The sequence below is a fragment of the Felis catus genome, chromosome B2 (genome assembly GCF_018350175.1).
Source record: "Felis catus isolate Fca126 chromosome B2, F.catus_Fca126_mat1.0, whole genome shotgun sequence".
NCBI classification, from domain to species: domain Eukaryota; kingdom Metazoa; phylum Chordata; class Mammalia; order Carnivora; family Felidae; genus Felis; species Felis catus.
Genome location: NC_058372.1, coordinates 108,895,815 through 108,913,848, shown reverse-complemented (window position 1 = coordinate 108,913,848; position 18,034 = coordinate 108,895,815). Strand labels below are relative to the sequence as shown.

The 18,034-nt window shown below is 34.2% G+C and overlaps 1 protein-coding gene across 8 annotated transcripts in view; it reads left to right on the top strand.

Moving 5' to 3' along the window:
• Positions 1 to 18,034, top strand: part of TBC1D32 (TBC1 domain family member 32) — a 204,315-nt gene that overhangs the window by 51,680 nt on the left and 134,601 nt on the right. For 7 of the 8 annotated variants that reach the window (XM_045057969.1, XM_011282635.4, XM_045057970.1 and 4 more), the window contains 6 exons: positions 1,933 to 2,073; positions 4,725 to 4,817; positions 6,606 to 6,748; positions 10,623 to 10,750; positions 15,162 to 15,363; positions 15,930 to 16,012. In XM_045057969.1, the coding sequence (XP_044913904.1) occupies positions 1,933 to 2,073; positions 4,725 to 4,817; positions 6,606 to 6,748; positions 10,623 to 10,750; positions 15,162 to 15,363; positions 15,930 to 16,012 (790 nt within the window). The remainder of the gene's footprint in view (positions 1 to 1,932; positions 2,074 to 4,724; positions 4,818 to 6,605; positions 6,749 to 10,622; positions 10,751 to 15,161; positions 15,364 to 15,929; positions 16,013 to 18,034) is intronic. The other variant, XM_045057971.1, reaches the window with a different exon arrangement.

Below are 18,034 nucleotides of genomic sequence, written 5' to 3'. Positions count from 1 at the left end.
AGAACTTTACAGAGATGAATTCCCCAGATGTCCTTCTTCTAAGCATACAATGCATGTTTATATGTCCTTATCAATATTCCCTTTCTTTGGGCTGCACTGAAGAAGTATTCTTTTCCAGATTGATCTTTGTTCTTGATTTTATTCCTCTCTGATGTTCTTTGGGGTTTTGTTCCTGTTTTAGAAAGGGGACATTGCTTCGCTTGTTACTGTGTCTCCCTTTTTGTTGGTACCTTCCCCTGCATGCTCTGAACCTGCTTATGTATCTTTCAAATAGAAACCTGAACCAGTTCACCTGTATCTTACTTCCCTGCTTCCCTGCAGAGAAAACTCTTCTAAGTATCCTAAATATATCCAGGCCCCATTTCTTTACCTCCTATTTACTTTTCAACCATTCTTTCTTATATTTTCTCATCGTTGTGAGGAATCATAATTTCACTAGAAAGCCTCTTTTTTTTGGTATGTTTGTACCCACAAGGGTTTTGCCCTTTGCTTTTTTTTTTTTTTTTTTTAATGTTTATTCACTTTTGAGAGAGAGCGAGGGAGGAACAGAGAGAGAGGGAGACAGAATCCAAAGCAGGCTCCAGGCTCTGAGCTGTCAGCACAGAGCCCAACATGGGGCTCGAATCCACGAACCTTGAGTTCATGACTTGAGCCAAAGTCGGACGCTTAACCAACTGAGCCACCCAGGTGCTCTGAGCACTTGCCCTTTGCTCTTGTTTTCCTCCTCTTAGTCTACCTGTTCTCTCTTGGGGGATCATGGTTTCAAGTACTACATATGTATATGATGACCCTGATATTTCAGTCCACCACTTTTCTGAATTTCAAATTCATACGCTTGTATCATACTTAGAATATCTCTGGGTGCTCCATGGGCACTTTAATGTTAAAATGTCAAGGACTAAAATCACTTTCTTCTGTATCTTTACTGGTTTCTCCCTCTTTTCCCCTTTAGAATTACTTAAATAGAATAAAAATTCACTGTCTACACAGATGTTTAGTTAGTAACTTGAGGATTTTGTTGTTATTTCACAGTCCACATGTAGTTCTGTCTAAGGCCTGCCTATTGATTTAATTTTCTATACATTTATCTTTCTGCTCTTCTCCATTTTTGTTGTTGATGCTTTTGCTCATGATGTTTTTAGTTTTATTTCACGCCTTTACCTTCTTCCATCTATCTTTTATGCTATCATCAGAGTTAGTTTTTCACATGCATGTTTGATTGCTTTCATGCTTACAACCCTTTAATATCATTTCAGTTGCCTCTATAATAAAACCCATATTCCTTCTGCAGCTTAGTCCTCTGTGATCTGCCCTGCTACCAGCTAGCCTCTTGTCTCTGCCACTTGTCCTCCTCAAGCTCTGGTCGTACTAGACTATTTGCCGTACTCTGAATTGGAAGCCCAGTTTCATGTTTCTTACTGTTCTTTGACATCAGATAGTTCGAGGTCTTATATAAAACAGATACTGAGGAGATCTTGAATGTGTGGATGGATGAATGAATGAATGATATATTTTAGGTGTATATATTTTACAGATGCTAATTTTATTTACTAACATGGTTATAAATAGTCTTCATAGTATTAACTTTTAATTGGTAGAATTTAAACAGTGATATTTTCTAATGACTTTCTCCCTTTCTTGTTTTTGAAGTTCCTCTTGATAACAGGTGATAACTCTGACAATCCTATGCTATTTTGGAATGAACACTGTATGCATGTTACACTTTCATGAGCTTACATTTGTGATGAATGCTTTTCCCCAGAGATTTAGGTGTTATAGGATCTTAGGAAAGATAATTAACTTTTTTTTTTTTTATACCATCAGAGTCTTCATTATAGACTGCAACCCTGTTTAATGTTCAGAAGGGAATGAAGATAGGTACTATCTAAAAAATACATTAAAATAAATGTATTTGTTTGCTTCTCTTTTAAGGGAACAAACAGAAAACCTTCTACTACTCAGGACAAGAATTACAATATATTTATTTCATTCACTCACTGTGCCTTTTAGGAAGATTATTGATCTATACACAAGGCAGACGGCTATTTCCTATAAAGCTGAAGAATAGAAAAGGTATGTACAGTTAGGAGAAACAAATATGTTTAGCTGGTAAGGTGGTTGAGCTATGAATTGCTGAAGATTTGGAGATTTTGCATGGTGTCTTCTAGGGTGTGTAGCAACATGGCTTTTAGTCTACTGATGGCTTGTACACCTTTAAGTGTTACAATTCCTTTTTTCAGTATGTGCTTTTCCTTACATTATAGTTTTTTCTATTCGGCCTTTATTGCTTCCCTTATTTCCCCCTGTCTTTCAAAATCCTAGATGTACTGAACAATCCAGATCTGGATTCAGAACTAGAAGACCTCATTTAAATTATAGTTCTCTTATAAACTGGCTGTGACCTTTGGGGAAAATCATATAACCATTGTTTTTTTACTCTATAAAAATGGAATAATATCAGTGATGCTGAGCTCATACAATTTTTGTGATGGTCAGAGATGAGTTTTCAGAATACTGTATTTGTGTTTTTGTTTTATTTTAGAGACAGCGAGTAAGCATGAGCACAAATTGGGGAGAGGAGAGGAGCAGGGAGGGAGGGAATATCCCAAACAGGCTCCATGCTCAGCACAGAGCCCAATGCAGGGCTCGATCCCACCACCTGGGAAATCAAGATCTGAGCTGAAACCAAGAGTCAGGCACTCAACTGACTGAGCCACCCAGGCACCTCCACAATACTGTTCTATAAACTGCAAAGCCCTGTACCATTTGATATATTACTATGTTACCCTAAGCTCTATTTTTAAAGCTTTCTCCATCAACTTCAGCACATGCTATTATTTTGCCTCCTTTAAAACTTTATACTAGGAATATAGTCAAGAGATCAGCAAACTTTTTCTATAATGTGCCAGATAGCAAATATTTTTGGTTTTGTGAGCCACATACTGTCTTTGTTGAATATCCTGTATATTTGTTTATACACTTGCTCATTTGTGCAAAATAATGATCACAGCATGCCTGAGACTCTATCCTTAGGAAGACCTTCTTGCAAGGTTTCACTCTAGCTGGCATGTGGGAACTTGGATTTGTCACTGTTCCCAGCACTGTTAAGGGTGGTCCACTGTGCCTACGTAAACGCTTTGTACACGTAGTATAGTTCATGCTGAATATTTGCTGTCATTCTGGGAGTCTGGAATCCTGGTATGTGCTACACAGAAGGTGCTTACGTCATCAGCCCCCGTGGAAAGCTTGGGAGAGGGCACTGAGTCTCTAGGGAGCTTCTTGGTAGCCAGCATTTCACATGTGTTGTCACAGTTTGTTGTTGGAAGTATTAAGTGTATTTTGTGTGACTCCACTGGGAGAAGACCCTTGTATGTTTGCACATGGTTTGTTTTGGACTTCACCTCATGCATTTTTGCTTTGTATCCTTTTGTTGTGATAAATTGTAGCTGGCAGTACAACTATATATTGAGTCCTCCTAGCAAATCACTGAATTTGGGCATGGTTTGGGGATCCTTGACACACTTTAAGTACCTTGAAAAGTGTAAAACAAAACAAAACATTTTTAGCTTGCAAGCCTTATAAAATTAGGCCATAAATGCTATTGTTTGCCAATTCTGTTATGGAGTATCTTCACTTTGAACACTTCTGTACTGTTCTCTAGTTGTTTTACTTAAGTTTTTCTCCTTGGTTATGTTGGCTGTGAGCTCCTTGACAGAAACTGTTTTATGTACTTGTATATTCTGTGGACGTGTAACTCGAGGCATAAATGAGCACTTAGAGAATGGACTTTCAAGATAAGAGCTGCCATTTTTATGGGTTATTATTGAACTTTACAGAAATAGATTAATAAACAATCTGTGATGTTATTGTAGGTATTTAACTGAAGTTTATATGTTTGTCATCTATAATTTAGCACTTTATGTTGACTTTTAACATCGACTTTTTGGCCTATCAAATGTCACAGGCCATCTCAAAATTCAGTTTTGAGAGCTCTATTCTATTGTATTAGTGTATGTCAGCATTTAAGTTTTACGTGTGTTTTCACTAGAATCTTTAGGTAATGATTCTGCATCAGGGCTTGGTGAATTACAGCCCATGGGCCAAGTCTAGTACTGTTTTGTATGGCTCATGAGTTAAGAATGGTTTCTATATTCTTACAAGAATATTTTGTGACCTGTGAAATTAAAATTTTGATGCAAAGTCTTATTGGAAAATTACCATAATTGTTCATTTGCAGATTATCTGTGGCTACTTTAGTGCTACAACATCAGAATTTCATATTTGTAACAGAACCAGAAACACTTTGGCCACTAAGCCTAAAATATTTACTAGAAAAAGCTTGACACCTGTTTCACAGTTCTATATAGATAAGTTGGCTGCACTAACACATTAAGCTGAATTTTCTCATTCCTAATAAATTCATAGTCCTGATCAGATTGAAGATCTTCCTATGGTAGGTTTATATTAAGTGACTGGTCCAACATCAATGGTAAAACTTCACATAGCACCTACTGTATTATTTTCCTTGCCATCTTTTAACTTGCCATTAGACAAAACAGATTAGGCAGTTTGTTTTTCTGGAGTCTTCTGTCTTGGGTTCTAGCCCGCTTCTCACTGATTTTACCACAATCTCTGAAAATTTAGGAGGATGGGAAACTCAGTTAAATTTTTTTAAGTTGTAAATATATACTAGAAAATAATCTTTTTCTTTCTCCTTTTTGAAGATTTAGTATCCCTTACAGATCTTGTGGTTTTGTTTACCCAACTTATCTATTACTCACCAAGTTGTCCAAAGATGACATCTGCTGCACATCTAGGTAATTCTGCTTCTATTTTAAATAGAGTAATAGAAATATCTAAAAATACTTAATATTCTGTTGTCTAGATGTTTTGAGTGACTGACCTAGTTTGGTAAAGAGGTTTCCTAAGATGCAGTATTATTCATAACAAATCGCATTGATCTTGGAGTAAACCATGAAATCTAATTTTGTTTATTGATGTTTTAAGATATTCCTAATTTATTTCCTTCTTATGTAGGATCAATTTTGCTGAGAATTTTAATGTCATTTTAAGAAATGCTATTAAAGGAAGTTTGATTGATAGGTACTAATGTGTTCTTCTTTGCTGTTTTCTGTCCTATAAAGGACTTTTCTGATGTTTTGATCAGCCTGCTTGTTTTAGGTCACATTTAAAACTTCAGATCTTCTCTTATTAAAGAATAGAGCAAAAACAAAAACTTCATTTTTCAATAAAACGACTCTTAGTCAATGTTCTAAGCCTGGAAGTTACCGTAGAAATGCTGCAAAATTCTGAGTTCAAGTTAATCAAAGGGAAAACAAATTTTGGCCATATATGTTAGTGCTAAATGCAGCTACCAATTAATTAGTATGTTTCATTTATGCAGTTATACCAGCTTATTAGTCTTAACAGTGGCTCTCAAACTTCTTTCTGCCTTTATAGCATTTCCGTGTTATAAAGATGTAGCTTAGGTCCCCCTGCTTAGTGCTCCTACAACATACTGTGTTTCTTTTATGTTAAAAATGTTCCTTCTTATAATTACTTGTCAGTGGCTTGATTTACCATCTAGTGGACTTTTTTTTTTCTATTTTTTGTCTTAGTTATGCATGTCTACAGTGCCTAGCACAATGTCTGACACATAGTAGGCACTGGTAAGTAGATAAAAGAATGAATGAATAAATGGCTGTATGCTCATCAATAATATCTCTCATTGCAAGCAGGGTCTGGAACTGATTGAAAACGGTCACTTTTCATTTCTTTTTGTTAAGTGTTGACTTGAAGTCTTAGTGTGTTCAGGGAAGAAAGAATATTGTAACATAAATTAAGAATTTTGGTATTACTTTTAATAGTCTGTCTTAAAACCTTATGCCGTTAACTTTTGGTTCCTTACTTTCTTGTAAAACAGTATTTTGTGAGTATATTAGGTCAAATAACCTGAAAATATATTGATTTATGAAACCAAAAAATATCATACTCACTTTAGTGACTATTCCATTTGTTAGATTTATATATATTTGTGTTTTTTGTACATATTTTAAAGGAGAATCTTTACAGTGCTCATTCATTTTACTGGTTTTATGGTAATATGTATAAGTAGTAGTATATTAGTATTTGAGGAATTTTCTCCCCTTTTTGCATTTTTGGTGATTATGTTTTACTCTAATTTTCTACCAGGATGAACACTTGAATGCATATTTTAAGAAAAAGAAAAAGTGAATACAAGTAAATGTTTGCTGGGAGGAGAAAAGTTGTAAATTTGTTTCATACCACGTCCTTACTGTTAAGCAGTGATTTAATGTCAAATAGCAGATGATCTTCTGTTGTTTCTCAGAATTCAGATTTGTCATTCACTTCTTTAAAATTAACTTGAGGATATATTAAGCTAATTCATCTTCCCTTAGGTTTCAGGTTATGATTTGGCAATACATCATCCTTTGGGCATTGAGTTGGGTAATTGTTTGTTTGTTTTTAACTATTTAACTTTCATGTTGATCTTTTTGGAACAGCAATGGCTAACTCATAAATAAACTATATTAAGTTCTTAATGTTTAAAGTTCTAATTTCTAAGAGAACTATTATTTTGTCAGATAATTACTCTCCTGCAAGTATGGTGACTGAAGTTCTTCAGATACTCTGTGATCAGAAAGAATGTGCAATTGAATGCTTGTATAACAACACTGTGGTTGAGGCACTTCTTCAGCCTATTCATAACTTAATGAAAGGAACTAAGGTTGGTATTTACTAAAAAGGGTCTCTTAAATGGGTATTAGGGAATATTCAGTGGGACTTTATTTCTAAATTTCATGTATTTGAAATATTTATTATATCATATTTCCCTATATGCTTTTATGCTGACATAAATTTTTATTTACTGTTAAATCATAGTTTACATAGTCAGTTGATTTATTCATTATTGACAGTGTAGGGGGAAAATACATATAACATCTTAATTTTTTTTCTAGTCAGGCCTAGATCTGATTATAAGGATTGAGAGAAGTTATTAAGCTATTTGTCTTGTAAAATTAGTAAATCTTGAGAATGTTTTGTTTTGATAGTAATTTTATAGCCTTTGGATTATTTTTCTGAAGAGTCAGCTCTGTTTTATATGAAGAAATAATATTTTAGAAAAAAAACTTCTACATGTTCAGAACTGGGATGTTCATATCTCTTTACATTTTGTATGGACTGTTTCTTTACATTATATAATTTAATACTTACAACTGAGGCTGAAAGAAGTAAATTACTCAAGGTCAGAGTAATTTTAAATTTACACATTTAACAGGTGGCAGAATTGGTATCACTACCAATACTGCTAAATGTCCACTTCTGTGATTTAAGTTTTGGGGGAGAATGACTTAAATCTTAGTAGGCTAAAGGTTTTGCCCTTCTAGGTCTGTGTTTTGTAGTGTTTTTACTGTTTTCATCTCCTTTGCCCACCCCTCAGTGGCTGGGAACTGTTTACCCATCTATGTATTCATTCTTCATTGCTCATTCAGAAAACATTAAACACTTAGGTGAATGTGATACAAAGTATAGGATTCTAGGAAATTAAGGGGATAGAATTTTGATTTTTATGGTCAGCCTTAGGAAGATAAATAGAGAACAACCAGTAGAATTCCTAATACAGTTTAATGTATATAATATAATAATATAATAAATAATAGCAATAGTAATATGAAATATAAACCATATACCAGAGCTGAGAAATGTGCTTTTGGATTTTGTGTCAGAGTTTTTGTTTGTCTTTGCTTTCATATATCTTTAACTTTTTATTTTCCTTTGGCTTCTTTCCTTTCCCTATAAATATGCCTGAATCTGTCTCATAGTTGGGATGAGAAAAGCTCTTGATCATCAGTGCACATCTTTAGCTACCACCTAATATCTGGTCTCTTTAACGATAGCTTTTAATTATGTTGGACTGCCATTGTTGTCCTGGCTTCCTCAATTCCATTATGTTTCCAAACATCGTATTATGATCTTACCTCCACTACATCATTGATGCTACTTTGATTGCAGTTGCTCATAACTTCTTAAACCTGTAACTAATTACTGACCACTTTCAGACTGTTATTTACCTATTATTATTAACACAGTAGACCACTTCTAGAATTGTTGACCTGGCTTTCCTAAAGTCCTATATATTACTCTTATCCCTGTCTTTCTAATGATTCCTTCTCTGTCACCCCTGAGGGCTCCCCTTCTAGGTCTCTGCTGTCTTCAGTGAGTCACAATCTGGTTCACTTTCTTTTCTCTCAGTACACTTTTCCTAGGTGATTTCCTCCAATTCTGATGATTAGATGCATAGTTAACGTATTTTTTTCTTTTAAAAAGGTTTATTTTTGAGAAAGAGCATATGCATGTGAGCAGGGGAGTGGCAGAGAGGGAAGGAGAGAGAGAATCCCAATCAGGCTCCATGCTGACAACATGGAGCCCAACGTGGGGCTCGATTTCACAAACCTTGAGATCATGACCTGAGCTGAAATTAGGAGTCAGAAGCTTAACTGACTGATCCACCCTGGAGCCCCTGTTAACTTCTAAATTTAGATCTCTTCAGCTCCAGATTTGTCTTTAGATGCCTGTTGAACACCTTTTTTGAATTATTGCATGTGAAAATCAAACTCGCATTTTCAAAAAATTAGTTTTTGGCTTGTCACTTCTTTTCTCTCTCTCTCTCTCTCTCTCTCTCTCTCTCTCTCTCTCTCTCTCTTTTCTTTTTTTGGTTGTTGTTGTTGTTCTTGCTCAGCTTTTTTAAGCTTCCTTGCATTTCCTGGCATGGTAAGTAGGACTGCTATATATCTAGACTCCTTCCTCATTTTTTTCATTCTATTGGTAATTAAGCCCTAAAGACTTGTTTTCCTACATATCTCTAATATCCATGTATGTCTTTTAATCCCTGCTGCTACTGATTTTGTTTAAGCTCTGATAATTCCTTGCTTGGAATACTGAAATAATTTTCTAATTTTTTTTCCAGTCTTTCACCTTTCTAGCCTGTCCTCTGTATTGCCACTAAGACTGTCACGGTGTTTTCCTGCTTGTTCCTTGCTAGATACATTTCAGACTGTCTAACTAGACATTAATCAAGTTTTCTGTTGTGTCCTACCTATTTTTTCCCATGTATTTTAGTTATAAGAGATTATTTGCATTTTTTGAACAAGGTTTCAATATTTCCCTATGTTTGTATTCTTTCCCCTTGCCCTGGAAAGTAGTGGTCTAGGTGAAAAATTCCTTTCTTCAGACCATAGTTTATTTTTTTTTTTACCTCCTAAAACTTCTAGTTCTCCCTGGAAAAGCTTTCTTTCTCTTATATTCTCATGTTATGTACTTCTGTACTTACATTGGAATTATTCTTGAGAGTAAGAAACAGCCCTCTGGCACATGGTAGACATTCTGTATTTAACATTAAAACATTCAGCATCACTCATTGAGCCACTACTGTATCACTGGCTTGTGCTAGGTGTTTGAAATATAGAAGAGATTAAGACCTATACCTTTCTTTGAAGGAGCGTACTCTAATAGGAGAGACAAACTATTAAAATACTGAATGAGGAGCAGAAAGGTTTAAGAAGGTGTATGTAAGGGGGGTGCCTGACTGATTCAGTAAGTAGAGTTCAGGGTTGTAAATTTGAGCCCCATGTTGGGTAGACAGATTACTTAAAAAAATTTTTTTTTTTCTTTAAAAGAAGGTGTATGTATGAGAGAAGGAAAGTATTCCAGGAAGAGAAGTTGTTTTAAGAAAGATACTTAATATGAAAGTAAGAGATAGTATAATAATGCCTAATATAATTATGAAATATTCAGGTGAATATACCTGACTCCTTAGTTAAGCTAACTCACTGAATTTATTAGGATATGTTGGTTGCAATGTTTAGATACTCAGATTTCTTATAGAGAATATGTGTATTGGCAGCTGTGCAGGTACAGACAAATAGGTCGGCCCCAGAGAGAACAGAATTTTAGTAGACTTAGACTTCCAGATGAGCTCCAGCATTAATATGACTCTAGTATTTGCCTTGTACTAATTTGCAGATATTTTTAGTATTTCTATTTACAATTAAAAGTGAAGAAATATGATTGGTTCAGGCCATGTTTTCCTCATTAGATGACATCATTCACTATTGGCCATCCCATGAATTGCTTGTCCTTACTCAGACCTATAATTTATGACCCAGCCAATTGCAGGAAGGGGTGATGTTCCTTAGAAATGATGGCAGTTTGTTAGAAACCATATATAAAAAAATTAGTTTGGATATTCAGGAATCCAGTGAGTGGGAAGTAAAGAGCAAAGTGGAAATAGAGGAGCTACTGCATCTGTCAAATAGAATTATATATAAAACTGTAATGGGAACAGCAGGTCCCTCAACTGTGTTCATAAACAATAACTGGTTCGGGTAAAAAGCCTGTATATATTTGTCTTATCAACTGTGCTAAGTGAATATAATCTAATGACACATTTAATTCAGACATAATTCACAACCAAACAATCATTAACTCTCTTTTTGTTGTGGTAGTATAACTTTGTTAGACTACACTACCCCCCTTGAGTTTTAGTTTGTGATGTATTAACATGTCACAAAATTGTGATTTGTTATCTTTTTAATGTACAGACTGCTCCAAATTGCTCTGAAACCGTTTTAATTCACATAGCTGATATATTGGCAAGAATAGCGTCTATAGAAGAAGGACTTACCTTACTTCTTTATGGGGAAAATATGAACTCTTCTGGAGAAAAAAGGTACATGTCTATGCTTTAAATTTGTGGAATTTTTAGCATATTGTCTCAATCTAATTCAAAGTTTCCAAAAGGTTATGCAATGTGTAATAATGAAAATCAAGGTAACTATTCTAGATAGATTCTGACAAGCCACTAACAACATAGTAGATGATCTCCAGATTCTAGTAGTAACCAGGATTGTGGACTATACAGGCAGAGTAGGCCTGATGTCAATAACTTCAAAATAAGAATAGGAGGATTCATTCCATATGGGATGTTTTTGCTCTTTGTACTCTTTCAGACTTCTAAGACCACCCATGATTGATTCCAGTCAAACCACACAAAAGTGCACAATGGAAAAAGCTACCCTCGCTCAGTTCCATCTCTGGCTTAACCAATGGTATTTTTGTTATGCTTTTAGACCTTCTCTGCACTTATAATGATGTATAAAATGTACATTCATAATTAGAATTTTTGTTTCTCCATAAAAATGTCATATACATTATTCAGTTTTCCTATGTGTAACCATGAGCATCTTCCTAGATGATGAATGAAACACTATTTTTGATAGCTCCATGGTACTTTTTTAAAAAGTAAGTTTATTTATTTGAGAGAGAGTGAGGGAGGGGCAGAGAGAGGAGGAGAGAGAGAATCCCATGCCAGCTCTTTATGGCCAGCACAGAGACTGACATGGGCTCAATCTCATGAACTGTGAGATCATGACCTGAGCTGAAATAAAGAGCTGGATGCCCAACTGACTGAGCCATCCAGGTGCCCCTGGGTGAACTTCTTTTTAAGTTGACCTTCAGGCATTTCTTCTGTTTTCAGTCTCACTTCTGTCTCCAACTCCAGAGATGCTTGGTTCCAACAATTTGAGTTTTTTGAGAGGTTTGATGAAATAAATTGTGTTCTGTTTTCTGTATTGTGGCTGATCATTCAGCTTTTCCAGGTCCTGAATTACTTCTTTTTTTTTTCACATTCTAGAGTATAAAAAATTGTTACTATCACATCCTTTCTTTTCTTCTTGACAGCTAGAAAAGCCTTCTGAAAATTCTGTTTATTTTGCATTTTAGTATTTTGAGAGGGTGCAGATGTGAGTGTAGGTGTTCAATCTGCCATACTCAACTGGAAGTATTTTTCTATATAGATAAGAATTCTTTTGTAAAATGAGAAAGACTAACCTTTTGTCACGAGTTCTAAAGTTCCTTTTTATTGTCCATCACTTCCCTATTTCAGTTTTTTTGTTTTGATTTTTGTCTTTTTTTGCTATATAGACATTTAATTATATAATTAGTTTTTTCCCAGTCATTAGGATTTCTACATTTTTTTTAAAGTTTTACTTAATTGAAGTTAAACAGGTAAGACATAAAATGTCCATTTCTTCTGACTCCCCATTGTTCAGTGGTTGTTTCTGATATTATTATTTATATTGGCCGAAGACTGGAATCATCTCAAATGTCCAGTAACAAGAGACTGGTTGATTAAATTATGTTTGCATAAAGGAACACTTAGCTCTGCAGTGGGAACATGGAATTTTTTATGTATTGCTGTGGAGTTGTCTTCAGAATATGTTAAGTGAACAGACAAAACAAAAGAATGTTTATAGAATGCTACCTTTTATATGAATAGAATATGAATAAACAAAAACATATTTGTCGATATTTTTTCAAAAGGAGCGATGAAAGGGTAAACTGAAAAGTAATAGTTTTCGAGGAAGGGAGAAAAGCATGTGGATGGGGAGGTAGAAAGGTAAGACATGTACCTTGATTGGACCTAGATTTGACTTTGGAATCATGTATCTGATTTATATGCTAAATGTAAAAGTTAAAAAGAAGAGTTCAAATTTTGAAGAAATTAAAACAAATGGAAATAAGTGCATTTAACTACCAATCAAGTTAGTTACCTACCCATGCAAAAAATTACTTCAAAGTGACCTGATTTGAACATTTCTAGTGGGATATATAGGGTTAAAAAAAATCACAAAAATAATCTTAATCTGCCTTTAATATATTCTGAAACTATTATGCCCATATTCTAAATAAAGCAAATAAGTAATTAGCATCATAAGAAACTAGAATTTCAACAAAAATGTGAAATTAAATTTATATTTATACAATAATGTATATTAATTTAATATATATTAAATTAAAATTAAATGTATATATAAAATTATATATAAAATTAAATTTATGTAAATATAAAATATATTAATTGAAATTTAAATTCATAATGGAAATAAATATTTCTCTTAAATTATTCTTTAAAAAAATTTTTTTTGATATTTCCTTATTTTTGAGAGAAAGAGGGAGACAGTGTGTGAGTAGGGGAGGGGCAGAGAGAGAGGGAGACAGTCAGAAGCAGGCTCCAGCCTCTGAGCTGTCAGCCCAGAGCTCAACGTGGGGCTTGAACCCATGACCTGTGAGATCATGACCTGAGCCGAAATTGGATGCTCAACTGACTGAGCCACCCAGTCACCCCATAAATTATACTTTTCTTAGCACTGACAGGCTAGAAGTAATGATAACCCCTTAGCAGACTGTGGTCTCTAAATATCTAAGGTTCCCCCCCGCCGACAAAAGGAGGAAGGGATCCTTGAAGGTAGTTGTTTCTGGGTTGGGTTGGGAAATGTGCAAGGTGATCCTGGGATATCTTATCATTCTAGAAAGTAAGGAAATTATCTAAGACTGAAGATGTTGTGTCAAAAGTACCCCAAGCTACCAGAAGGGGCCTCCTACTGATTGAAGATGGATAATTTAAGAATTAAAAAAATAGTTACTTCAATGGTTAACATACATAAAGCATACAAACATAGTTTTAAAAAATATACTAAAATTAAAGAAAACCTCGTCAATTACCCATTGAAGTTGTGAGGACACCAACTCATTTTGTAAATTGATTAAAAAAATTCAAACATGTTTTTTTATTCTTTCTTGTACCAATTGTATTTTAATATAACTATTAAGTTACTGAAGATAAAATTCTTCATAGAAAGCTTTTAGTTAATAAATGCAAGATAATTAGAAATCACCATTTGGTAATTCCTAATGAAATAGTTCATTTAGGAAATTATCCTGAATTGATGCTAAAACCATTAGGTGAATGGCTTGATGAGAGGAGGACTTCCTACTGGAGAGCTCAGGCTCCTACCATCTGACCGGTTGATTTTTAGCACCACCAAAATTAGGACAACAATATGTGTCTCATGATGCAGTCGGAGGTACACAGTAGCAGCCACCTATAAAGTTATTTTTTCCGAGAAAAAAAGAAATTGAACCTTAAACCTCTAGATATAATTATCAACTTACGGAAATTATGGGGAAGTAGAGGAACACATTAAATGACACCATGATGAAGCAGTTATCCAAATAATAGTATGGATAGGAAAAAAAACTTCATTTCTCCAAATCATTGGCATAGGTAAAAAAAAAAAAAAAAAAAAAAAAAAAAAGAAAGAGGGAGCCTAAATAATACAATAACCTCATGCATTCCATGAAACTTGTTTGAATTTTGATTTATACAAGTCTGCTATAAGGACAACCTTACGACAATTAGGAAAATCTTGATATGGGTGGACTATCAGATAGATTAAAGAATCATAGTTTGGTGGGGTATTGGCACATAACATAGAAACCTTTATCAGTTAAAGATGTACACTAGGTAAAATGATGTCTGGGATGTAGCATATAATATTTCAGTAGAGGTGGGCAGAGGGGGAGGTCAGGATATATAAAACAAGACTGGCAAAATGTTGGTAACTGTTGAAGATGTATGGAGGGGTACATGGAAGGCCCTATCCTAAAGCTAGAAAGACTAAACGTGTGCTGCTGTGGAGCCAGATGTCCTGGGTTTGAGGCCTGGCTCCACCTCTGACAAGCCTTGTGGTATTGTTCAAGTTATTTAATTCCTGTAAGCCTTAACTTTATTTGCTTATCTGTTTAAAAAATGAAGAGTATAGTTTATGGGGTTATTGTGAGGATTAAATGGATTAATACATTTGAAATATTTAGAACAGTACTTGGCATATTAAACATTTACTATGTTTTCCTTATCTGTTATTACTATTAATGTGTCCGAGATTCTGAAATACAGGAGCTACATCCTATTAATGGCAGGGGAATTCAGGATTTTGTTTTCACTATAATCAAGTGAAGTTCCATATGGCCCGGGACCCATGGTGTCTATAACCTGTTAAGTGTATAGTTTTGCTTTTCCCTGTCTATATGTTCTTTCCTTCTAGTCTCCTGAAACTGCTAATTATTAGACACCTATCTGTACATAGGTGGGAACAGGAATATTGACATGTCCAAGAAAAGCTAGAGGACTAAATGGGAAGCCAAGCAAATGCAAAGTTTATGATACAATTCGACTTTTTTGGTAGTATTGATGAGGTGATGATTTATAACCTTGGAATAACTTTAGTATCATGTTTTAGTTCTACAGGTGCTCATATAATTGCCCAGTTTTCGAAAAAACTTCTTGATGAAGACATTTCTATTTTTTCTGGTTCGGAAATGTTGCCTGTGGTTAAAGGAGCTTTTATTTCTGTGTGTCGTCAAATATATGGTACATGTGAAGGCTTACAGGTGTTAATTCCTTATAGTTTGCATGAGTCTATAGCAAAAGCATGGAAGAAGGTAAGAATTTTTAAGCTTTTCCTCCCCCCTGAAAATCTTTACTTCAAATATAGTCACTATAGTATTATCATAATGCAGTTAAAATCTTTTACTGGCACAAATATGCCTTCTTTAGTATCACAGTACTTTAGGGAACAGAATGGTTTTTAATTTGGCACAGGATACCTGTACCTCATCTCCCACTAAGACAAAGTTCTAGGACCTAACTACATTTCAAAGTCTTTTCTTGCAGGAGAGCCTTTAGATAAATTATCTTTGCATAAACTGACATCCTTTAGAAGCTGTTTCTGAGCAACTTTTATAGACAGCTGGGGTTTTGTTATGGACACTGGAGATAATGTTGCAAGAGTCAAATGTAGTATGTATCAGTGGACTAATAAGCCTTTTTTCCTCACATTTATATGCTTCATTTATAAAATATTTTACATAACATTTAATTAAAAGCCAAATAGCTTAAAATTTGAAGGTGATTTAATTTTAGTTACATTAAGGATCAACTATAAAAACGTATCATGAGATCTTACGAGTAATCAATAAATAATATAAATTAATCTGTTATATTTTAGACAAGTGTGCAATCAGAAAGAACTCCTACTCCAGTAAAGTGCTTGGAATCTGTTTCTTCAGTAAGCCAGGAATCCCAAAACCTGTAAGCACAATTGAATAAACTTATCTGTTTTTCTACATTTGCTGAAATAATTAAAAAATGAGAATATAATTAAACATGGTAGCAAAAATATACCTGAAACTAATTTTACACTATGTGTTAATTAACTGGAATGTAAATAAAAACTAGAAAAAAAAAAGGACTTTATAGGAAGGTGACCATATACATATAGGATTGAGGAAAATTATACCTATGGGGAACTTTTGGAGATACTTGTACCTTACTTGTACCTTACATCTAGCAATATTTATTATACTTGCTTCATCCTGTCTTTACATTTTGGGTTAAAAAACTTGATCTGTTATAATGTTTCCAGAAAATACAGAGAATTATCAAATACTAAATTTTGGAAAGCTAACTAGGGAGTTCCATAGGAATAAGGTGATTTCAAATGCCAGCAAAGTCTATTTATATTTAAATTATGATTTTTCAGAATGTGTGGGAATGCATTTTAATTACATTTTGGCATAAGGAAATTATTTAATTCAGTATTTATACTAATTTTTAATTTAGATATCTCCATGTATCTTCACAAATACCAATAGGACATGGAGTCAAATTAGTGATGGGAAAAATTTTTTTTCAATTAGTATCTGATGACTAATATACCTGCATTCTCTTCTTAGTTGTTGGCATGCTCTAAACAGATAATAGAACTTTAAGGGATATTCTTAAGAAAAAATTAAAAATCAACATTTTTTTTGGATAGGCATAGTTTTAACTAAAGAAGTCTAACAAAAAGCCTTTTTTAATTTTCTTAACAATGTAATTGTTCAACAAATAGCTAATTTCCTAAAAATTAGCTATAATTTTTTTTCTGATTGTTGTCATAAACTTAATTGCCATTTTTTTGTGTGTGGAGAGAAAAACATTTCTGCAGTTTTTGAGGTAGTTTTTAGATGTTTTCTTTGAGGTCTCCTCTGATTTCTCATCTTCCTTTGATTCATTCAGCCATGTGCTAGACCAAGGGCTTGGACTTCTGAGGATACCTATATCTTAAGAGCTTATTGTGTAGGGTAGAATACAAATAAATACAATGCGGCAATATGGTATACTAAATTTATATGATGGGGTCATGAAGGTTTATTGGGAGGCAACTTGTGAAGGAAATCTTTTTGGAAGAAGTTGTTAAAGTAAGTTAAAGAGAATAGATACTAACCTGACTAAAAAGGGGCAAAATGTTATTTCAGATGGAAGAAATAGTATGGTCAAATAGGCTAAGAAGAGGGAACGTAATTAATAGTCAATACATTTTACTCTCAGTAATATTTTTAGATTCTGAAGTTAAAGTGTGAAAGAGCTAATAAATTATATGCCATGCTTCTTTCCTGAGCTGTCAACCAAGTAATAGAGATAAAGAAGTCAAACAGATCAAAACATTGAATATATACAGGCTTCCTAAGAGCTCAAGAATTTGATTTACCCTTCTGTCACAATGGTTAGTGGACAGTCATAGGCTTCCCTCTGAGGCAGAGCTTAACAAAGAACAGACTTAACTACACAGTAGAACAGAGCAGAATGTGTGCTTGCTACAGGAAGCTACCTAGCTGGATCACACAGTAGACTGGGAGAGAGGCATTACTTAGCCAGGTGTGCTTAGGACATTCTCCAGATCTCCCGAGTCCCTTCTTCCATGGAGACTAAGTGATTAGGTGGTAAGAGGCAAGCAATGTTAAAATGGGGAATGTGTGCTCAATGTAGAAACTTGATTCTGGAGGAAAAGGAGGTTCCTACAGTATATGATTCTAATGTCTTAGAAGTAAGATTTAATAGACTTTTTGATAATAGAGAGTCAGAACTGTTGATTTCATTTTTGTCAGCAAAATTAAATTACCTCATAGAATTGAATGTATTTTGTTCTTTTGTGTTAATTGAAAAGTTGGAGATAGACATTATTTGTTCCTTAGTAGTTTGCTAAAATTGGAGTGTAAAACCATGTGGACCAGTTAATTAGACTGTTCTAGTGTCAGTACATAGATTCCTGATAATGTTTCTTTTATTTTT